This window comes from Tauraco erythrolophus, chromosome 4, assembly GCF_009769465.1.
Source record: "Tauraco erythrolophus isolate bTauEry1 chromosome 4, bTauEry1.pri, whole genome shotgun sequence".
Taxonomy (NCBI): Eukaryota; Metazoa; Chordata; class Aves; order Musophagiformes; family Musophagidae; genus Tauraco; species Tauraco erythrolophus.
Window position 1 is genome coordinate 78,329,269 of NC_141468.1, and position 24,459 is coordinate 78,353,727.

Below are 24,459 nucleotides of genomic sequence, written 5' to 3' on the forward strand. Positions count from 1 at the left end.
GCGGAGGCAGGAGCCGGGCCCCGCGCTCCCCGCGGAGCCGGCGGCGGAGGAGGCGGGCGGAGGGGCATGGAGGTCGCCGGGCCGCAGGCGCCCGCGCCCGACCCAGCCTAGGGCGCCCCGCGGGCCTCACCCCTCCTCCTCGGAGCGGGGCCGCGGCAGGGCCCGGGCGCGGCGCGGAGCGGGAGCGGGACTTCTGAGTCAGAGGAGGAGCCGGCCCAGGTAAGCGGCGCTTCCCGTCCCTTCCTTCCCCTCGGCCTCCGGGCGGGCGGGACCGACCGCCCCTCCTCCGGACCCTGCCGGCGGGCTGCGGCCGCGCGTCCCTGCCTGCCGTCCGGCAGCCGGCTCGGCTTCCCGGGCTGTCTGCCAGGCCAAAGATAGGGCGCAGGTCTCGGGCCGGGCCCTGGCGCCGGGCTGGCCCAGGCCGCGGCCAGCCCCGGCCGCTGGCGAAGGGGACGCGGCGTGGCCCAGCCGCCGCGGCTGCTGCTGAGGGCGGGTGCGAAACCTGCCTCCTGGAAATGCTCCGTGCTTCCGTATTTTAGCTTTTCAAACGGCCTGGTGTGCGTGTTTTGGTTCTGCGTGCTCTGTAATCGAGCAGCGTTTGTGCGGACAAAATAGATTTTTGTACTAGAAACGTTACGGAAACATCCAGAAGTTGAGTAAGTTTGGTGCGAGAGGAGCCGTTTGGTCCGAGTTGAGTCATCTAAGTAGAATTGGTCCAAGAGGAATTTTCGTTGCGATGTTCACCCTAACGCGAGGATCAGCCGGTATAGTTGCTTCAAAAACACTTCTTTCAGTGATGCTGCGGGAGAGGGAAGCCCAGTCTGTCGATGTGAGACAGGAAAGTGCACCACGCTTCGTCGCAGGGTTCTAAGGCTTTGCAGTCGGGAAGAACAGGAGGGATGCTCCTATGAGTCTTGTTAGATAAGAAACGCTTATGTTATAGTTTCAAATTTGGTATGTCTGTCAGTGAGAGATCAAGGTTCAGACGCAAATATTCGTTTAAAAATAGAAACATACGCCTACCAAATTGAAGGCTGAAAATATACTTAAAATTCTGATGTTTACGCTGCTTCGAGATCTGTATAGTTTAATCATAAAGTTTTTCTTTCCATGTTCCTTATGTTAGGAAAGAAGCTTTGGATAGGAAGCAGTTTCTGTAGGTTTTTTTTTCTTGAAAGTTTCTTTTAATAAGAAAAGTGAGGAGAGCAATTCTGTGTGTCATTATTGCCTTTTCAGCAGTATGCATTCACGTTTTTTATTTTTTTTTCCTTCTGGGAAAAAAATAGTTTCTTCTGATTACAAATCTAGAATACTAAATATATGGCCTAATAAGAGTTCTAGAGGATATTTGTCTCCATGTAAATAGATTCATAAAACGGGAATTTTTGTAGGTTTTTTTAGAAGCTTAACAGTTTTGAGGAGCTAATATATGCAATATGTAATCTAAATACTGTGAGAGGTAACCTCTTTAAAGGTCGCGTGCTCTAGTGAGATGATATGACACTATATAAATTGCACAGTAACCTTGTGATGTGGGTTTTTTTGCCTTGTACAATTTCTTTCTAACTTTAGTACGTGTTTCTTTTAGGAAGAAAATGAAAATCTTTTCTGAGTCTCATAAAACTGTTTTTGTTGTGGATCACTGCCCGTATATGGCAGAGTCCTGCAGACAACACGTGGAATTCGATATGTTAGTAAAGAATCGGACCCAAGGAATTATACCTCTAGCACCCATATCAAAATCACTATGGACCTGTTCAGTGGAATCATCCATGGAATACTGTAGAATAATGTATGATATTTTTCCTTTCAAGAAACTGGTAAGTTCTAGCCATACTGCATATGATACTCGATAGTATAAGAGATATTTTCCCATTTTAATGAAGTCTTTTAATATCATTAGCTGTTAGATTGAAAGATCAAATATAATTTATTGCATAAAAATGTCTTTGTGCTATTGGTAAGCTTTATAGCTATTTAAATTGTTTTGAGCAGTGTATGAATGCCATTACATATTCGCTTTTGAGTCCTTTCCTTGTCTTAATGTTATTTTGTAACTCAAAACATGAGGAGAGGTGCTGTAAGGTAACTTACATATTTATTGTTGTACTCACCTGAGCTGCAAGTTTACAAAAGTGTGAGTTGAGGTATTGCTTCAAGTTGAATTTTGTTTCCAAACACACTTGGTGGCACTTCTTAAGGTTTTTTGTGCCAACTTTGAAGGAATTCTGGCTTTAGGGAGAGGTAGGGTCTTCCTGAAGCTGCCAGTTTGAGGAAGTGGGAGAGCTTCCTAGCACACAGCTACTTATTTAGAAAAACAAATGCTTGGTGGGTTCTGTGGCATTGTATCATAAATTAAAGTAACTAATCCCTGTTTTTTTAGCTCTTTTCTCATTGAGTAGACTGTTCTGCAAGGTCGTAAAGGCTAGTTACGCTTAGAAATCCATGGAAGTTAAACAACCTTGTGACAGTGATACTGGTACAAAGTGGTGCTGATGGAATACTGGCTGTGTCAGGGAGCAGCTGAGGGAGAGGCCAGGCACTGAAAAAAACTCTGGTAGTTCAGTGATTTGATGCAAGTCAGCCACATTGCCTTGATGGATCGCGTGTCGTGGTTCTTGGACAACGCATGTTTAATTTAGGCTCTGGTCCAGCGCATTTAATGCACACTCAGGTCTCCTTAGGGGGTTATGTCCAGTGTGTGGTTAATGGGTTTGAATTGGTTGGCTCAACTGGGGCTTGGATGGTATGAGAAACTGAAATGGAGATGGAAGGTGTGCTGCTGCTTGACTTTTCTGTCATCTTTAGAACGTATTTTGCAATGTGATGCTTACTAAATCTTGCTAGATATTTGTCCCTCTCTTTGGAGAATGATTTGCGATATTGCAGTGTTAGAATTTACTTTGTTTTGTAGCTATTCTGCTGAAAATGTTACCTGATTATTAAAATACTTCATGGTATCCCGCAACGCGAATTTGGTGTAGAGATTGATTTAGTGGTTTAAAAATATAAATGGTCAGAGTAAGAAGCTGTTAATCATAATGTTACTAAAGGGGTAACTGAATATGACAGGAGTGGATGCTTTTTGTGGTGGTGTTATTTTGTGTTGTGTTATTTTCAGTTTGGCGTGTTGTTGCACATATCTCCAGAGTATCAGAAGAAAGAGGTGTAATTCCTGTTCGTTTGGATTTGGGGAAGTAGCCATAATGACTGGGATCTGTGTTGTTATCTTACGTCTGCTTTTTTGATCCTTTTAGGTGAATTTCATTGTGAGTGATTCTGGGGCTCATGTCTTGAATTCTTGGACTCAGGAAGATCAGAACTTGCAGGAGGTATGCTTTGTAACTGTTAATTTGTTTTGTCTAGTTTAATTGCGGAATAAACAGCAGCTTCTTGTTACGTTCAGTGTGAAATAACTTTGGTTAATTAAAATGTTGGTGGACCTGATCTGAAAGTATTATGTAACATAATTTAAAGTAGTAGCCTGTGAGGCTGGACTATTCTATAGGCAGCTTTCTATAATTTAAAAAGAACCCAGTAGCTTTCATATAGAGTTACATATTGAAATAAATGTTATGAAGAAATTACCTATGTATTTCTTCTGTAATTTGGTGGTGGTACTTGAATATTTTTTGGGGGTTTGAATGATTAGCAAATAAACTATGTTAAAAAAAAGGTAAATATTCTCATTGCTCTTGTTTTGTTTCATACTGAATGGACTCATCCTCTGAAAAACTTACTTTGGGGAGGAACTGAATTTCCAAATTCTCAGAAAATAAGAGCAGATGGCAACTGATAATGTTAGAATTCCTTTCAGGTATTGGACATAACTTGCTGTTATAGCCAGGTATTTTTCTGAAATAAATGAGAGTATTATATTCTCAAAGCTTAGTAACAAATAAATGGCAAAGGATAATTTAGGACCAAATGTTACCCAGGAGGCTGGGAATGTATAATGGTCTTTAATTACTCTGTTTGGTTTTCTCCCAACAATATTAATTTGCATGTAAAATAAGTTTTAATGATAACTTTTCTATTAGCTAATCATTTAAACAGACGGCTGGAAAGTAACTTTCAATAATTATTTATTGAATAAATTATTTATTCCTATTTAATTAGTTGATGGCAGCATTAGCAGCTGTTGGGCCACCTAATCCGCGGGCAGATCCGGAGTGCTGCAGCATACTTCATGGTCTGGTTGCAGCAGTTGAGGCACTCTGCAAAATAACAGAATACCAGCATGAGGCTCGGACCATGCTCATGGAGAACGCAGAACGGGTCGGAAACAGAGGAAGAATTATCTGTATTACTAATGCAAAAAGGTACATATGATAATGTGCATCCACCATTAAAAAAAAATGTTATTTCATACCTTTTTAGAAGCATTTTGCTGATTGTCATGAATTAGTACCCTAAGTAGCTAGCTATTTACTTTCTTTGTTAGATCGTTTCTTGCCTTATTAAAGGTTTCACTTATGGAGGTCTTACAGTAACAAACCAAAAATTTCCCACTTGAAATAGGAGAGCATTTAGTGGCATGTTGCTTTGAACAGGAGGATTGATTATCCTGCGTTAAAAAAAAATAAAAATGAAATTTCTTTGTAGTGACAGTCACGTTCGGATGCTTGAGGACTGTGTGCAAGAAACCATTCATGAGCATAACAAGCTTGCAGCTAATTCAGATCAGTGAGTATACTTTTTAAAATGTAGTTTCTTTTACTCTGTGTGTGCCTGTTATGTCCTCTTAAGAAATACGGTTGTATTTTTGTGATGTAAAACTTATTTTGATGAAATGTTCAAATGAATGCCTGTGTGAAATAGAAGGTGCTAAATCATGATATTGTTGACTTATCGCTGGTGTAGGATCATTAGCTTTTCAGGATCATCCCTTATTCTCAGGACAATATTTCTTTAGGTTGCTGTCTTCTACGTCTTGCTCCAAAATGAGACACGTGGCTGTGCCTTGTTGTATACTGTATATTTGTAGTCAGTAATGCATCTGCATTTTTTCTTGGTAACACCATTAATTTTACATTAGTCTTCCTTTGGCTAAAATAACTGACTTCCTTGAAATTAGTTTTTAATTTCTAAATTGTGTTGCCTCACACTTGAGATAAAGGAGTGTCTTGAAATGCATGTTGCATCTCCTTTGAGAAGTCATTTTTCCACCATATGTTTTGTCTAATTAAACAGTGAACTGTTTGGCCCAGAGACCATGTATTGCCTTGTGAAGCGTGTAGTGGGTTGAGGTCTTACTCTTGGTTGCTCCTTAGGCACTTAAATAGCAGAAGCAGGAGTCTCTTGTGTTTACCTGCTGCAATTGCAGTTTCATACATAATATAAAGGGTACTGCCCCAGGGAGTCAGGTTCTAAGTCCACTGTGAAGACAGAAAAGTGGTCTCATACCTTCCTATAGGTAGAGATGTGGAACCATGTCTTGATCTCTCAAAATTTCGAGCACATTAGGAGATGAGCATGTTATTTGAGTGGTTGCTTTCATGTTCAGTGGAATCCCCTTTATTAATACCTGCACGCACACTTGGAGACACAAATCCTCTGTGGAAGTGTGGTCTGGATGATTGGGTAGTGAGGTGGATTGTGAACTGGGTGAAGGATAGAAGCCAGAGAGTAGTGGTCAATGGGACAGAGTCCAGTTGGAGGCCTGTATCCAGTGGAGTCCCTCAAGGGTCAGTACTGGGACCAGTATTGTTCAACATATTCATCAATGACTTGGATGAGGGAATAGAGTGCATGGTCAGCAAGTTTGCTGATGACACTAAACTGGGAGGAGTGGCTGATACACCTGAAGGCTGTGCTGCCATTCAGAGAGACCTGGACAGGCTGGAGAGTTGGGCAGGGAGAAATTTAATGAAATACAACAAGGGCAAATGTAGAGTCTTGCATCTGGGCTAGAACAACCCCATGTACCAGTACAAGTTGGGGACTGAACTGTTCGGGAGCAGCACAGAGGAAAGGGACCTGGGGTCATCCTGGTGGACAGCAGGATGACCATGAGCCAGCAATGTGCCCTGGTGGCCAAGAAGGCCAATGGCATCCTGGGGTGTATTAGAAGGGGTGTGGTTAGTAGGTCGAGAGAGGTTCTCCGCCTCCTCTACTCTGCCCTGGTGAGACTGCATCTGGAATATTGTGTCCAGTTCTGGGCCCCTCAGTTCAAGAAGGACAAGGAGCTGCTTGAGAGAGTCCAGCACAGGGCCAAAAAGATGATGGAGTGAGTGGAGCATCTCCCTTATGAAGAAAGGCTGAGGGAGCTGGGTCTCTTTAGCTTGGAGAAGAGGAGACTGAGGGGGGACCTCATTCATGTTTATAAATACGTAATGGGTGACTGTCATGAGGATGGAGCCAGGCTCTTGCTCACTGACATCCAATGATAGGACAAGGGAAAATGGATGTAAGCTGGAACATAGGAGGTTCTGCTTAAACATGAGGAAGAACTTCTTCCCAGTATGGGAAGTGAACACTGGAACAGGCTGCCCAGAGAGGCTTTGGAGTCTCCTTCTCTGAAGATGTTCAAAACTCGCCTGGACGCGTTCTTGTGTGATCTGTTCTAGGTGGTCCTGCTCAGGCAGGGGGATTGGACTAGATAATCCTTTGAGGTCCCTTCCAATCCCTAACATTCTGTGATTCTGTCAGTTGAATGAAACTGAACGGATTACACCCGTTATTCCACTGGTCTGTCCAAAAAGAAGCATCTGAAGAGCTAGAAATGCTAAATGTTTTTTTTTGTTATGATAAAAACTTGTTTTTAAGTATGTGCTTTTGAAAATCATTAATGTAACCTAGTTTCTACAGAATGCTTTCAGAAACAGTGTGTTGTAATCCATCTTTATGGTTCTGGAAATCAGATTAATGTTGGGAGAATTGGTGTTATTTCTAGGCGATGGTCTGCCACACTGTAGGCTAAATAGAATGTTTTTATTTTTAAGTCTAATGCAGATTCAGAAATGTGAGTTGGTCTTAATCCACACTTACCCAGTTGGTGAAGACAGCCTTGTTTCAGATCGCCCTAAAAAAGAGGTAAGGAGCTTAAAATGAGAAAATCTGTCTAAGGATTAGGAACCATGTCAGACTCAAAACTAAGTATTCAGCAATAATGTTTTGGGTAAGGTGTAGGAAAAAGTAGAGGTGATAATGCTTGGAAAAGCTGATAGCCTGCACATTGCCATCTAAAGTGTGTGCTTTGTATTCTTGCTTTGTAGTCTTCATGCATATATGGTATCCTCTTTTTTTATTTCATTACTTAAATGTCTTTCAGTAATAATTCCTGATTCATTTCTATATGAAGTAAGGCCATTAATGACATAAAATGACACAGTGTTTGGTTTGTTTTTTTTGAGAAGACAATGCATGTTTAGAAACCTAATGGAAAACCATCAGCTACTTACTGTGTTGAAGAGGTTAGCTGAGTAACTTTCCTGCTATTCAAGCGTGTGCCATTATCTAGCACAAGCCCTGTTTTTCCAAATATCCATTACTGAATGATGTAATAGATGTGTTGTTTTGCACTGTGTGTTCCATGTTATCCAGACTAACACGTTAGCATTTTTAGCCTTTTGGTTGAATGATTTTCTCAAGAAACCAAAAGGAGCTTTTGTTCTGTTGTTCCAGTGTTTGCAAACAGAATGTCGTTTTAATGAAAATCATTGGAAACCATATCTGCTTCCAAATGAAAGGGGAACATATTGTGGGAACATAAAATATGTTTGAAGGTCATCAAATACTTTTAAGTACCCTGCCAGTATTTTTAAAGATTGTTTTTCAAAAAGGTGAAAGGTTGCGTATAAGAAATTGTAGTGCATATTAACATCTCAGTAGTTTGGTAACAAAAGCACGTAAACTCTATGGACTTTTGTGCTTAATGGTGATGGTTTGAAACCAAGAACATGCAAAGTCATATATTCTGCTTTTCATCAGCCTGCGCTGCGCAGTATTTTAATGTCCTGTCTGTAAGAAGGAGAAAAGACATAAGAAAAAAAAATCTTATTCTTAATGCAAAAAGCATCTAGTCCTGCATCTTATTTCTCAAATAAAAATGACTATAATGGCTACCTTCCTGGGATTCTTTTGTAGAAAACTCTTTTGTAGTTGTGCAAAAATAAACTCAGAAGGTGAACAGAAGCGAGTAAGTTTACTACTGCTTTCCTCTGTAGGACAGTCAACTTTATCACTGTGGTGTTTTTATTTTTTTTTATAAAAACTAAAACTTAACTTGTTGGCACGCAAAGAGTCAAATGCAACTTACGGCTTGTGTTTGTTTCCCTTGTGTATATGTGACGCACTTACAGGTAGCTATATAAAAATGACTTTGTTCCTGTTACTCAACAGGTAAAAGACGAAAGACTAGGCCCAGAGCTACTATTAAGAGGATTTCTTCCCCGTATTGTGATACTAATTCTTCCTATTAACGATTAATGGCTCGAGTTTTTTAGCACATTTCTAATTTTTTGACAATTTGTAGCAACTGCAACTATAACAATATAACTATAGCAGGCAAGGTTCTGAACAATAAATAATTTTTGCTTCTAAAAGTAAGTTTTCTTTGGTGTGGGTTTTCTGGGTAGTGGTTTTTCTCCCCAGTCAAATTTAGCAGTATAAATGTGCTTATTTTAGTTTCAGATAAATAATATTGTTACATGATACTAGAGCCTAGTCCATTAATACTGTATACCCTGTGTCAATTTATTTTAGCTTTCCCCTGTTTTAACCAGTGAAGTGCACAGTGTCCGTGCGGGCAGACATCTGGCTACAAAACTGAATGTTTTAGTACAACAGCACTTTGATCTGGCTTCAACCACAATAACTAACATTCCTATGAAGGTAATATTGTGTCTAGAGCTTTGTGTTAACTAGCTTGCATCACTTCTAAATTTGTTTGAAACTTTAAATGTTTATTTTAATTGAATTTTTACATTGTTTTTTCTCTCCATATCATATTTTCTGTTTTGTTTTTTTATTAGCCCACATTCAATGTCTGTGACCAGGTTAGTAAAAATAAAAGGAAAAAAAAAGTAAAGAAGGATCACAGAACAAAATGTTGTATTGCTGAATCTCAATTTTTGATGTAGCAATACAAATGTTATTTCAATTGTTTGTATTATTTTATATAAATGCAGTCTTACTTACCTCAGATTACTTTGTCTGTGATTCTTTTGTCTTTTTCTAGTCGTGTTTAGATATTCTTGATCCTTGTGCATTATAGTGGCATAGTGAGTCTTTTTCCTCTGTTTCATTATCATGCCCACCCAACATAAAGGTGTTTGTAACTAATAGCTGATGTTTGACTAATGGTTTTTCTGGTAGGTTTTCCAGTTTGAAGATCCATGGACCAGAAACACGGGGACAGGGGATGTATCTAGTTAAGAAAGATTAAATTAAACATAATCTGTTCAAAGTTGTTTGTGTCCCTATTTTTTTAATATTTTTTTAATTGCTACTGGGAGGGGAAATTAGTGCAACTAAGAATTTCAAGTATTATAAAGTTTACATTAGTTTTCTGATCAGGCAGCAAGAGACAATTGGAACAAGCGTCAGTATTGAAATAAACAAAAAGGGCGGGGGCAGATAAACTTTCCTGATTAAAGAAAAATTCATCAAGTTCTAATACTGTCAGTCGTTACTTGCATCTTTGAAAGCTAGCAATATTGTCTGGATTTTATAAGTTAAAGCACAAAATTGAAAATTATTGTCACAGTTTCATTAAAACTTTGACATGGGTCGTGGCATAAATGTGATTTAAGTTTGCAAATACCTTGTCTGTAACTTTCTGACCTGTGTGCTGCTAGTATGCCTCTCCCTTCTGCCTTTGTCCTTATAGTGATAGACTATGTTGGGTTCTCTGTGTTTTTTTCCTTTTTTTTTTTAAATTTGGAATAAATTACCAAGGTTACTGTTCTGTTTTTGCTAGTCCTCTGCAGCTGTTTAAAGATGCAGTGTCCTCTTTACAAACATCCATTTTTTTAAATATAAACTTGCAGCTGCAAGTACGCTTTTTGTGTATCTTAAGCGCGAGAAAATGGCAATAAGTTCTAGGTGTGGTTTTTTGGTTTGGATTCTTGAGATTTTTAGTTATGAAAAGAGTAATTGCCGATCTGTTCTGCAGTGGCCATTTGCTCTTGCTCTCTAAGTTGTAACTGCTGGTGGTATTAAATATGTCATAGGCTTCCTTAACTTCACTAATTTGAACAAAAGTAGTTAAGACTATTTTTTAACCTGTATTTTACACTATGCACACTGTCATGACGTGTATAAAGAGGAAACCATAGGGTTTCAAAAAAGGGAAAAAGAGGAAAAGCAGATGGCTGCATCTTTAAAGGGGTCAGAGATCAAACAGTTTCCTCAACATTGCAATCCTGTTGTTGTCTGATGCACTTTGGAGACTTTTTGTTTTCTTCTGGGGTGAAAGGTAAATGTAGATCATTCATTTATAAAACCAGTGGCTTCTAGCTAAGATAATGATATTTATTCTTTCCACTTTTGTCTTTTAAAGGAAGAACAACATGCTAACACATCAGCTAACTATGATGTGGAACTTCTTCATCACAAAGAGGCACACGTTGACTTTTTAAAGAGTGGTAAGTAGAAATAGTCCTTCAAAAGTGGCTTTTAAGCAGCCTTCTGGAAGCATTCACAAAGGAAGACTGTGAGCCTCAAACTGATGTAAATTTCAGGCATGATTAGCATATTTCCAGTTATTCCTTATAACCCAAGAACTTGATTTGTAATGTTGGCTTTGGAGTTGTAATTGCTACTGGCATATTTTAATATAGTAATAAGGATATAACAGTAAAAAGCAGGTCAAATTCATCAGACAAGGTTTCACAGATGTTCAGGATATTTGTGTGAGATTTGAGGGGCATGTCTACTTCTTACTGAGATGCAAAAAGTAGATGAAAGACCAGGTATGCAGTGATTTTTACAAAAGAAAGTACCTCTTGTGGGTATTTGTGGAAAACTATTCTTAGTACAATTGAGCTTTTAATTTTTTTTGTCTGTTAAGTAATAATAATTGACATCACTTACATCCCATAGGCCTGTTTAGGACAGTAATTGCTTTGGAAAAGACAGTAGTTATTTGGCTTTTGAGCTTTCATGTATTTGAAACACCTAGTATCCTTTTTGTAAGTTTAGAATTATAGCCAACTGTTCCTCTGAGGTGAATTGTTAATAACTCTACTTAACTGAGGTTAGAAAAACGCAACAGTAAGCTTTATAGAAAACTATTTCGTTCAGGAAACAGCATTCGATGTAAAATTTTGTTAACAAATCAGGCTAAAAATTCTATATTAGTAGAGTTAAAAGCGAAGCTAAGCAGTGAAAAAACCTTCAGTCTGTGCCAACGTGTTGTAGCATACTTGAACTGTACTCCTTTTCAGTGCCGAAGTCTCATGTGAAGCTGTTCAAGGCTTGTATACACTTTGTTTGCTCTTACTGCATTAGTTGTAACTTCTGTTGTATGATGCAGTACCTTTAAAAGCTTAGTCTGATTTACTGTGTGTGTAGAGTACATGTGTTTAGATTTAGGCTGTAGATTTTACTTTTTTACTATCCAAAACTATATGATATACTTTTAAAGTGCATTAGAAAGTTAATGTGGTTTAACTTTTAAGAAGTGAAGAATTTAACAATGAGTTATTGAAGAGTGGATATTCTTGTTCCGAAGTTTTAAATGATATGATCCCGAAGTAGCCATTTTAGGGAGTTTGTGCTCTTTTAAGATAATTACTGTTGCTTTGAGGAAAAGGAGGTAACTCCACATTATTATCTACAAGCACTGTGCTCCATATTTTAGTGGAATGTATGATGAAAGGCTGAGGAAAAGAATAGGATGTTACAATAAGGAACTCACTCACCTGAACTTGTGTTACCATGTCGAAAACATAAAGCTTTGCTGTAATTACTCTTGTAATACCTATTGGCGCAAGGAATAAGTCTGCTAGTAAGAGCCAAAAGCAAACTCTGACTGCAATGCCTCTTCAAATTTTTTCCATCAGAACTTTGAGAGGAAAAAGTCAGTTCTTGGATCCTGTAAATTTTGGTTTCTTTCATTTGTTTTTAAAAAAATCTTTCAGCTATAATAGCTCTGGTGCTAGGAAAGTGAGAGTTCAGTTACCTTGATCTTATTTCTGTGAAACGTTGCTGGAGAATTTTTAGATTATGTAAGTTTGGCCTTTAGACATTCTGAAAGGGACTTTCTAAAATGCTTCCAGTTATTTAGCCGAAAAAAAAAAAATCAGCTTTTGCAAGTTACCTGCATGATTAATAAGCAAATCAATTCATTTGTATGTCTTTGATATGAAATAGAAGAAAACTTCTTACATGAAAGATTAGACCAATTACGTAGAGTTGCATGTTGATATATGTGTCTAATTCCTCTTAATTGTGGATTCGAGCATATTAAGTGACTCTGGTACTGTAATTCTGAAACTTCATGCAAAACTCAGTTAATTCTTTCCTAATGTGTGTTAAAGACCATGAAAATCGCAAAACTCACTAGTAGAAATGTAGTTTAATGTACTAAGGAGTATTGATGATGTCTGTTTTAATGCCCTCAGCTGTTTTTTGCCACACCAGTTATCAGTGAGACATTGTATGAAAGCATTTTGATGATAAAACATCTATTGCCAGTAAAACAGTCGAGAGATGTTCACATTGAACCTGACATAGCAAAGATACTGGATGATGAGACAAATGCTTTTCCCCAAAAAGCCCAACTTGACAAACGTGCCTTTAGATCAGTTTCAGTTTTGACTTTGGGATGCGATATGTACAAGAAACCATCAGCTCTAACATTTGTTAAGGGTTCTGATTTCTGTGTGGAACTGTCTTAAAGTCCTAGGCATTTTAAAAGAAGAAAATTGCCTGTTAGAGATCAAACAAACCTATAATTCTCTAAATGTTGAATTAAACCTAAGGAACATACTCTAGAGCTGCAGTATTTTGTTTGCTGAATCGTTTTTTAAAATATGTACAACAACTTCTGATTTCTAGAAAGTTCTTTTTTCAACTGCCACTGCTAATAAGGATTTCTTTTTTGCTTAGTAACTTTTTAAAATTAGGTTACGTTTTGTGTATGCTTATGTTATGAATATTTTGTACCTTAAAATTTTAGAGTTTTTTTCTGTACTAAAATATGACTGCTCATGTTACGACACACTTTTTCTGACTTCATATTGCAGGTGATAATCATACAGGTGGCAATAGCAGAGAAGGCACGTTTAAAGAAACTGTAACATTAAAATGGTGTACTCCTCGAACAAACAGTGTGGGTAGGTAACATGGTGTCTTACAAGTCTGATATTCCAATATGTGCTGAACACTGTTCTCTCAGTGTGCTGGTAAGAATCTGAATAAGGAGGTAATTGGCTTCTTGTTAATGCCAGTTTTACCTTTTGCTCTATAAACCTTGCTGCTGACTGCACTCCGCTTTACTGGTGATCTGATCTTGGGTAATCAGTGGTTTATGTAAGCTGCAAGAGGAATAGTAATGTTTTTCTTTTTAGCTTTTTTTGATCTCCTCTTAAGTATCAAAGTATCATGAAGTTGTTCCTTGACTCCAATGTTCAGTAATCATTTTCCCCTCCAGCAGGGCCAAGTATACCTTGCCAGATCCACAGTGGTGGCTTTTTAATGTAGGAGCTTTGAGACATTGAGTCTTTTTCTGTTTTAATTCTTATTTTGAAGTGGAGTGGGGAGGAATCAAAGTACTATCTTTAGTGTAATCTTTAGAGTTTTAAGTAAAAAGCTTTGTAAGGAAATTAAATGCAAGTAATGATAATGTAAGTAGACTGGTCCCTCTATATTGAGTTTCAAATCTGAGTAAGGGAGAGATCTCTACCAAAATCCGAGTAAAGGAAAGATAGGGAAGATTGGGGGTAACATAGGAACCAACTGGCCATTCAGCTCCTGCACCCTGTAGACTATCACTGAGGTACGTTATCTCTTTGAGCAGCAGGTCAAAAATACATATAAGAGAAATAAGAAGTGGTTGCCTCTACAGTGAAATAATTCAGAAGATAAAGAACTGAAGGTCCTGCTGAAATAGGGCTTAGGAATGTATTAGGTTCTTAGAGTTGAAGGCACTGGAACAATTGTGAGATGGTGAAAGGAGCAGTTTTAGATCAAGAGACAGCTAGACTTTTTATTCCTGCTAATTGTGAAATAGCCTCCTCCCTTTCCTGTCTTTTATTTTGTGGGATGTTTTTTCTGTGTGCGGAACTACACTCTCAACTTTTCTACTCATTTATTTTTCAGAATTACACTATTGCACTGGAGCGTACAGAATTTCACCAGTAGATGTAAATAGCAGACCTTCTTCATGCCTTACTAACTTTCTTCTTAATGGTAAGTTTTTGTCCTTGGCTAGTTATTTAACATTTTAATTGTTAATATTGTGAATAGAGCACTTACCGCATTTTGGGTTGTATAGCAGTAAATGTCTATATACTGTAAGAATGTGAAATTTATTATAACACATCATATAGATAGGAGAAGAAAGTTGTTAAATGTACTCAAAGGCAAATGGAATGTGTTTTGAAACTTGAAGATGGAAGGAAAGATATAAAGAAGGAGCAAGTACTGAATTCTGGCAGTTATTTTCTGAATCCAAATGTGGAATACTTTTCATTTGATCCTATTTAGTAGGAAACACTGCTTTCACTAAGTGATAGTGCACTTGATCACAATGCTTACTCTATCACAAAATATTACCATCTTATGTTTATGTCTGATTTTTAGCAGGTGCTGGGCAGCCTCAAAGCTCTTTTATCTGGTTTATGAGCAACTAAGTATGTTGGTCAGCTGAAGCAGACATACCTGTGTGTACTGGGATTGGTCAAAAAAGTAGGTTAGATGTAGTTACCTTTTGCTTATCTGCAAGATCTTGCCCATTGCCATGAATAGTCTTGCTATAAGAGGTTGCCCTTTGAGTACATGCTAAAAAGATAAGCCAAAGCTGTTTCTTCCAAGGAAGTAATGTGTAGTCAGTGTTAATTACATATTTTTTTTTTGCGGTTTGCAAACAAAATTGCATTACAAACATCCTTTTAATGGGATGTTTTCTTCAGTCGAGTCATTGGAATGCCTAAATAAACGTGCAGTGGTTTTTTTGAACACTATATCCTAATGTATTTTCCTCTAAACATTCTGTACTGAAAAAGTACTTTGATTAATAACAATTGTTAGAACCAAAATTAATAGCGTATTTCAGATAATCACTCTCTTCTGATCTCCTATTTTTGATTCCTCATAACAACCAACTCATTTAAAAAAATACATCCTTTTATGCTTAGTATATTTTACTGGAAATAAGACAAAGGCAGTTTTATTTCTCTGTCTGAAAAATGACATCTATTTTAAGCATTAAAAAATTGTATCAATTGGTACCTTTATACTCCAGTAGATCATTTTGTTACTTTTAGAAGTTGCTTTTTAATAAGAGAGTTTCTGCAGTAGGGCCAAATAAGTTTGGTATACAACATAATCTGTAATAATTAAAACCAGCAAACTGCCCTTACACAATGTACCATTTTAATGTCTTACAAATATGTATTTTTCCAAAGAATAATATTCTGCAGAGAAAGTGATTGCTTGGCCCAGGAGCGAGGCTTTTTGGTCTTTCTGTGTAAAATTTAAGAGCGTATGACACTGTTGTGTGTAAAGACATGGAGTAAATAGTCAAAGGAGATTGCTGGTTCTCATTCAGCTAGACGAAAACACAACTTCGATGGATTCAGAGTCTTACTGGCTAGGTACAAACCTGTATTGTGTATATGTAGTTTTTAATTTAAAATTGCAGCACACGGTAGCTAACGAAACTGATCTCATTTCCAACAGGTCGTTCTGTTTTGTTGGAACAACCGCGCAAGTCTGGCTCTAAAGTAATTAGTCACATGCTCAGCAGCCATGGAGGAGAAATCTTTCTGCATGTATTAAGCAGCTCGCGATCAATTCTGGAAGATCCCCCATCGATTAGTGAAGGGTGTGGTGGAAGGGTTACTGACTACCGGATTACAGTAAGATTCTTTTCTGTGTGGCTTTTTTTTTTCTTTTTTCTTAAGTTGTTGCTTCTCTCAGATGACGAGAGATGTAGTGCAATAGATGCGTAAAGGAAATGTTGGTACAATTTCTGGAGAGCTGGACTGGATTATATGGTCAAAGTGTTTTTCTTTGTGCTACTGATACATATTTAGTATATCTGCTTCTTGTGCCTGCTTCATAGAATCCTTTCTGTGTCAAGGAAGTTCTTGGCTCCTTATACAGTATGAGTATTTAAAGTTTGTTCTGATTCTAGAATAACATTTTTCTTGGCAAGTTTTTTCTGTGGACTGGATAAACATAGGACTATATCCTGCTTTTTTGTCAGAAGGATAGATTGCACCTGAATGGTTTGTACAATAAATAGAAAAGATGAAGTTGTCAGCTTTGAACCCTGCATATGGAGCAGACAATCAGCTGGCATTCATTTAAGATTTTTCCTTTTTTTTTTTTTTCAACATGTCCTTTGTATCTGTTCTAAACAAGCAGAAGTGGCTTCTAGAAAAACGTAATAAAACTCTTACCATACATGAAATACCTTACAGATCCAGAAGGCCTCCTCATCAAAAACCTTGCATTAATTTTTAAACCGTATTTTTGTGTTCACCTCGAATAATATACATCTGAAAGCTAGAAACAAGGCTATGGTTGTTAGGGTCAAATTTAATGGTGGGGACAGTACATGGTTAGTGATAAGCAAGAGTATGCTGTTTTGCCCGTTCAGTGCAAGTTACTTTGTTAGAGAAATGCCTAATTGTATCTTGTTTGGTTATCATTAGGATTTTGGTGAATTTATGAGGGAAAACCGATTAACTCCTTTTCTAGAGCCCAGATATAAGATCGATGGAAGTCTTGAAATTCCATTGGAACGTGCAAAAGATCAGTTAGAGAAACATACTCGTTATTGGCCTATGATTATTTCTCAGACTACCATCTTCAACATGCAAGCTGTAAGTATCCTGGGGTTTGTAACCTGTATCCCGGTCTAGATTGTTTCATTTGCCATTTGATGAAATATTAACTCTATAGGAAATCACTTGCTACAAAATTGATTTATTTTCAGCTGTATTTTCACTGAAATAGTCTATATCTAATGTTAATAGATTATTGAAGTGCCATTTAAATAGGGTGGAATATTTGAGCCTGACAGCTAGAGTGCTGCTAAGCAAAGAAAACATACATCCACTTGTATCTGCTCAGTTATTACTAAATTGAAGATAAGAGGGGGTGGTTTTGTTGTGTGGTATTCCATAGTTCTGCTGCCTTTGATTTCTTTCTTCTTCCTGTTTCTCTCCTGTGATACACATGGGTTTTCTCATCGTTGGCTCTTGTTTTGTCTTACAGGTAGTGCCATTGGCCAGTGTGATTGTAAAAGAAGCAATGACTGATGAGGATGTTCTGAATTGTCAAAAAACAATATACAATTTGGTAGATATGGAGAGGAAAAATGATCCACTGCCTATTTCAACAGTTGGTACCAGAGGAAAAGGTCCAAAAAGGTTACGTACATATCTCTATTTGTTGATGCTGGACTTTTTTCAGAAGTATTCTATTGACATGGTTTTCATACTAAATTTAAAAAATTTGGCCAAAGGTAATACATAATTGCTGTATGTACACAAAACAAACGTTGCAAATTCTTTGCCTGCATCATTTAAGGGCTATCACAGCATATCACTGCTGTATGTTAGGAAAAACAACCCGTTGTTTTATTACCCAAGAATTGTAAGTATGTTAAAAAACATGAAAGCAAAGATAGCCATCAGGAAAGGTAAGAGATTGATGCAAGCTAAGACAGGGAAAGTGGAATAATTTCAAATTAATAAAAAGGGAAACTTAAGTGTTAGAAATGAACTACGCTTTAAAATTGGGTTATATTAGAATAGTCAAATCCTTTTGAAACAGTTATTTAAAATCTGGGCTACTCCTTTAAACCAAGTGTAGAATATCCTGATATCTGTCACTGTGATGTGTGCATTGTGTTTCCAAGAACTGGCTGAAAACAAATGCAGCTACAGAAGATTTGTCCACATGACTGGAATTTATTTACAGTAGTATGATGCTTTCTGAATCTTTTTAATCCAAATAATTAAATAACATTTAATTTGCATGTCAGTACATGCGTGGCCCTTTGCATATCCTGACGTTGCATAGTTAGCAAATGCCTGAGAGGATTCAGAAATGCCTTTTGGCAATGAGATCTTTTGGAAGTTAATTTTATTTCAGTGGATGTAGTCTATTACAATTTAGACTTAACTCTTTGGATGGTAATTGGGAAATGTTATGTGCAATGTGGTTTCAGATTTCAAGGATCTATCCCTGGTGGATAGACCTCCAGTACAAGAGGACAGAGAATCAGTTCAGAGTTATTTTTGAGTTTGGGGTGGTTTTTTTTTGTTTCTTAAGGTCTGTTTTTCAACCTTAGTTTATTCAATGGTTTAACAATCTAAGTGATCCTATACATAATATCTTTTATCTGCCCTTGCTTAGAGATGAACAGTACCGGATTATGTGGAATGAACTGGAGACCCTTGTACGAGCACACATCAACAACTCTGATAAACACCAGCGAGTCTTGGAATGTTTGATGGCTTGCAGGAGCAAACCCCCAGAAGAAGAGGAGCGCAAGAAACGAGGTAGAAAGAGAGAAGACAAAGAAGACAAGTCAGAGAAGTTGGGCAAAGACTATGAATCAGATAAGTCATGGCAAGAATCAGAAAGGTAGGTTTTTCTACAGTGAAATAAAACTGTAGTGTAATAATTTTTGACCTGTCCTGCTTCAAAGGGAAGAGGAATCGTAGTGAAACAGTTGCAGGTTTCAATTTTATGTTTGTGCTTGTAAGCTTGGCTTATTACCAGTGAGTGTGGATCCCCAGGTTTTTTGAATCAGTTACTATTAGCAAGCTGCAAAACAGGCATCTTACTACAGTGCCTGCTTATCAGACTTTTCAAATTAACATCTTTTACAAGCAGTATGGTTCTTGGACAAGTTGTTGACCACCTAGCAGGGCTTTGCAGCTTGAGAAGTCCCTGCTGTTAGATTTTGTTGTAACCACACCACCTATTAGACATTAAACTGCTTTACAGAAACATGACGCATGACTAAAATCTTGGGACAGGCAGTTATTTTCTCTTGATAGCTTAGTGTTCAGGTAGATAAACAATCCAGATTGATTTGGCTCTTCTCCTTAGTTGAAGGTCAGAATTGATTGTATACGCATTGTCTGTGATTCATGTTGCTATTGTAACTTGTCTGAGTGGTAAGCATCTGTCAGTCTCTTCTGTTTTCCATCTTTCGAACTACTGTTCTAAAGAGATCAAAAACCCCTCATAGTAGTAAGCTTAATTTGCATATGTTTTATGCATGCTCTGATCATTTAGGTTAGGAGGACCTTTTCACCTACATTATCATCACTGTGCTGATGACTTTTCGTGCCTGTCTGTGTATGATCAAATCCATTCCTACGATTGCTTTTACTTGCACGTGTGGAACAAAAATGGGGACAGAGATGAAAGGGATTTGGTATAGAATATGTCTGAATTCACATAGAAAAGATAATAGGAAATCATCTGGTATTTTTATATATTCATTGTTACTTAGCCTTTCCTTCAAAATGCAGAATGATCAACTGTCTCAACTGCAGCATGAATACTGCTAACTAACTTAAGTGAAATTATACTTAAAGATCCTTCCCTTTACTTAAGGCTTTATCCAGAGGATTATTTGGCTAATCATGTCTGTTGCCTTTCACCCATTCCAAGAGGTCAAAAGAAATTTTCTTATGGTATAGGTCGCATATAACTTTGCGGAGTACAGAATGGTATTGAGAAGCGTATGTGCTGCTCTAGCATATTTTGTTTCACTGTTTTCGTTCCCTCTCAAAAAGGTTAAAAGGTCTTTTGGATCGTGAAAAAGAAGAACTGGCAGAAGCTGAAGTTATCAAAGATTCCCCTGATTCTCCCGAGCCACCCAACAAAAAGCCTCTTATTACGATGGATGAAATGCCCACAGTTGAAAAGGCGAAAGGTAAACCAGAAGAATTGCAACAGATTATTTCTTTTAAAGGTAGAAGTTGTTGTATTGGTCTGTATTTTCCAAAGTAATGAGATGCGCCTCCTTGGAGTTAAAGCAAAGTCAGTGAGGATAATTTTTAATTCGACACTGAACATTGAGAAATTCCTGATAAATATGTCGACCTCAACAGCTCTATGTAAAAAGAGAGATACCAAGATACTGTGCGGGTCTGTTGATAGGCACTAGGGTTGACAGGGGTTTGGACAAATTTCTGCTGATGCTATTTGAGCTACTGTATGTCAGAAATGCTATTTAAGGACAAGTATCAGGAGTCACTGTCTCCTGCTAACTAATCAATTTAATAAATATAAACATGCCTAAGCAGTATAGTTGTTGGAATGGGCAGTTCTCACTGACTTCTCTTCCTTGATTCGAGCTATTATCATCTGTTGCAGTGGCTGAACTGATGTTCAGATTCTGCATTTGAAGCAAAGTCAATCTCATACAAAGCAACAACTCAGCTGTTACCATTTTGCGTATTTTGTATTTATTTAGCCTTTATTGTAAGATTGTTTAAAATTAGTGGGTTTAATATGTTGTACTACCATAGTCTGTAATTTCTTCTAAGCCTTTATAAAATAATGTTTAAGAACTCAGAAATTAATTCACTTCAACTCTTTTTACTTGTCTTTTTAGGGCCAATGTCCTTGCTGTCTTTATGGAGCAACAGGATTAATACTGCCAACTCTAGGAAACACCAGGAATTTATTGGTCGTTTGAACTCTGTCAACAATAAAGCTGAGCTATATCAACATCTGAAAGAAGAAAATGGGTTGGTATCAGTGAATGCATCACTACAAATATCTTAGCAGTAGTCAATATGCAGTATGAAGGAATACTTCAGTTACAGCATTTGAAAAGGCTCCTTACTCTTTGGAGGATTAAAATATATAAATACCTTTGTCCTTTGTGTCTCAGTACTGATGGAGAACTGCAGTAGTGTTTACTTTTCAGTTGTTGGCATCTGTGCTGAGCAAGGCTGAAAGCTGATAAATGGTCTTCCCTGTGCCTTAGTGATTGCCCTTGTGGCAAAACTCACACTTCAAGGGGCTAAGTGGTAGCTAAGTTAAGACTTGTTATGCCAATCTGTTGCTTGCTTTAGCTTCCAAAGGAATGGATAATATAAAAATATTGTCAATAATAGAGTGGTGGAATTTTATGCTCTGCTCTAATGAAGTTGGTAGTAGTCCATGTTCTATCAAAAACCACTGAAAAACCAAATCAGCCTCCCCTTAAGTAAATAAGATGGTGACAGTTAATGACCAGTGTAAGAAGGGTGAAAATGAAGACCTTGAAACAAACTGCTAAAGTTCAAGTTTTAGAAATAGATTCTCTGTAGTCACATGAACATGGGCTTTTGTCTTTTGGCAAGGATCTTAATGGATAGCTTTTTGCAGGTGTTGCTGGAAAGTTTCTTTGCAGAAACCTTTCTGTTATGTACTGATTGCTGCTTGAAGCAGTATTAGGAGGAGATAAGGTTGTGTACATTGCGGGCAGGGAGAGACCAGCATGGTTAATGAAGTTAAAAATATTTATTAAAAATACATTTAAGTCTGGGTTTTTTTTGATGTGTTGATTGCATTTCCGAAAACAAGCCTTACCAATTGTTGTCTTGCATTTCAGAATGGAAACGACAGAAAATGGAAAAGCAGGCCGGCAGTGATGATTAATTTTGTTTCTTTGGACAAAACTTGGCCGAATTGCAAAAATGTTTAATGCTGGAATTGATATTGGTACCATTTCAGTACAATTGTATAGCTCTGTTTTGGTTTTTACATTTTTCTATTCTTATTTTTGCTATGAAATATGAAACCCATGTATCACATTAAATGAATAGTGTGCAAATAGGAGCTGTCCTGAAGTATTTTAGTCATGTTTTCGGAATGAAGAAAACTTGTGCTGCCATGGACTAAATCAAGTACTCAAAAATGTTAGTCAGAGTTTAAAGTCCTTTCCCATAAGTACTGTTTAATATTTCGAAATCAGTGATAACTATTTAAAAAAAACCTTCAAGTAATTGATAATTAACTGAAAACATTGTTAATTTTGGTTCATTAATACTTTTATTTATACGAAACTTCCTCAGGAGTCCACAATTATGAAAAAGACTGCACAGAGTTCCTGGTCACTGAGCCAAGAAAATGCCAGTCTTGGTTTTGAACTAAGGGATGGGAGAGTGAGTGGTTTTACAGATAAAAATTGTTGGTTTAAGGACTTTTAAAAACTGACTAGAAATTACCTTTAGAAAGAAAAGCCTTTCAGGTTATTGTGCTGGAGTTAAGTCTTTGTAAACAAAAGTAAAATAAAATTTTTGCTAATCATTAAATTATTTTTTGGATGAAAGATGCCCTCTAAGACACCTGTGGTTTTGGGTCTGAGCTTTTCGAATGTCATGGGGTGCCTTATTCTGAATATTAACAGCTGTGAAATGACAAAGTAGATGATCTGTCTTCAGTTTCTTTGAGTAGAGCCTCTTTTTCTCTTTATGGAGAATAGAATTCTCAAACAGGGAAACTCTTTCATCCAACATCTGTGATCTAATCCATGTAAGATTTTGGATTGACTTCCAAGTGGATCAACTTGAGTGGGCTATGGAAAGATAAATAGCTAAGCTCTCCAAATGTATCTGCCTTTCTCTGATCTACACCTATTGCCTTATTCTAGCTTGTACAAGCAACTGAAGGTCTCACAGATTCGATATGTTAATTTAAGTTGATTTAAGCCACATCTTTGAGCTTTCTAAAACTAAATTTAATATATTCATATTTCTTCACCTGAAACTTTAAATACCTTGGTCTGTGATGACTAGATCTGAACATAAATATCATGCAAGTATTCTTTGCTTGCCTTGGTAGCTGAGTCCTTTCTTCAGCTGTGTTAAAGTACCATGTATGGTTTCAAGGTGATGATTTAGCCACTGTGATGCAGATGTGTTTTCTGTTAGATGATTTTAGAACCATTTTTAGAGAGTGATTAAAGAGTACTTGCATGATAGTATTTTTATCATATTGTAAAACTTTTGTAGCTTTTACTGAAACTGTGTAATTTTTGGAGATCCTAAAGTCTGAAGACTTTTATTTTCACTGTTTAATTGAAAATAGCATGTCCTGGCTCACCACATCTCTCGATATCCTATCTGAAATATTCTGATGGAGAAACCTACCATGAAATTAGTTTCTCATAAGTTTCTGGTTTTAATGAGATTGCACTGCATATCAGTGTGGATATTTCTCTTGTTTACTAAAGGAGTTTTAAAGTCTGGAACCTAGGGAGCATGTAAATGTCAGCTTTCTGCAAGTTGTTGCTGGTCTAGAGAAGTATAACTGAAAAGCTTATCCTGTGCCTTGGGGAATTGTGTGTATTGCGTCTCCTGATGTGCTGTGAATATTCAGCTGCAGTCCTTAAATATGCCCAGGAATGAAGTACTTTGTTAGAGGAAAAGAAAAATTCTGCACCTGCTGTTAAAATATGTATTTGTTTAGCTTGTTTACTAACTACATTTTCCACTTTTGGAACATCTGCCAGGTAAGACTGCTCAGTGATTAAGTGAACAGGGCCCAGTTCTCCAAGGCGGTTGACGGTGGGCCTGTATTCTAAGTACTTGAAGAGACTTACTGAGATGTGAGATACTACAAGGGCTGGTGTTTCCTGCAGTAATCCTTTCAATTTATGTTTTACTGGTCTTATGTCTAGACTATTGACTACAGCGAACTACTGCTTAGTTGACTTTTGCATCAGACTTTAGAACTGGTTTATATCTGGATGGCTTCTGGAAAGCACTGAAATAGTCAGCTAGAGGAATTTGTATTTATCCAAAAAGTTTTTCGACACTGTAAACCCGACAAGCGCTCCTCGTTCATGCAAGAAGAATGTAAATCCTGTCACTACTGTCATTTTCACAGAGCAGCTGCTGTCCCCAAAAAAGAACATAATATGTTATCAGTGTTTTCATATGGACAGCCAACTAGAGCATGTTGTTCGTCTGCTTCCACAAATATGTTGTAACTAGAGATGGATTGTACATGCAGAGTGTACACACAAATATAATTTAATCTGTTCAAATACTTTGGTCCTATAGCTCTTGGTACACTTGTGGATAGTGAGCTGTTCAAATTCTTTTTCTATGCCATGACTACTCGACTCTCAGTCCTTTTATTACATTTTTCTCCTCTCACTTCACTGAGGAGAGGCGTGAGTGAGCGGCTGCGTGGAGTTTAGTTGCTGGATCGGCCTAAACCACAACAGTCCTTTTTGGTGCCCAATGTAGGGCTGAGGTATTCGAGATAAGAATAGTGATTGGGAGAGGTAACAGGCAAAACATGGACTCCACAGTG

General features: G+C 37.5%; 1 protein-coding gene across 3 annotated transcripts; it reads left to right on the plus strand.

Moving 5' to 3' along the window:
* Positions 1-162: 162 nt before the first annotated feature.
* INTS13 (integrator complex subunit 13) lies at positions 163-23,287 on the plus strand. Of its 3 annotated transcripts, XM_086611257.1 has the most exons (18): positions 163-219; positions 1,589-1,820; positions 3,258-3,332; positions 4,120-4,322; positions 4,606-4,686; positions 6,945-7,035; positions 8,707-8,835; positions 8,976-8,999; positions 10,505-10,589; positions 13,194-13,283; positions 14,269-14,358; positions 15,850-16,028; positions 16,830-17,000; positions 17,395-17,549; positions 18,541-18,771; positions 19,938-20,077; positions 20,762-20,897; positions 21,749-23,287. In XM_086611257.1, exons 2-18 carry the CDS (start codon positions 1,596-1,598, stop codon positions 21,786-21,788), a joined length of 2,145 nt encoding a protein of 714 aa, XP_086467383.1. In that variant the 5' UTR covers positions 163-219; positions 1,589-1,595; the 3' UTR covers positions 21,789-23,287. The 3 variants fall into 3 exon arrangements, with proteins under 3 accessions (XP_086467383.1, XP_086467380.1, XP_086467381.1); XM_086611254.1 differs by lacking the exon at positions 8,976-8,999; XM_086611255.1 differs by lacking the exons at positions 163-219; positions 8,976-8,999 and adding an exon at positions 530-764.
* The last annotated feature ends 1,172 nt before the right edge of the window (positions 23,288-24,459 follow it).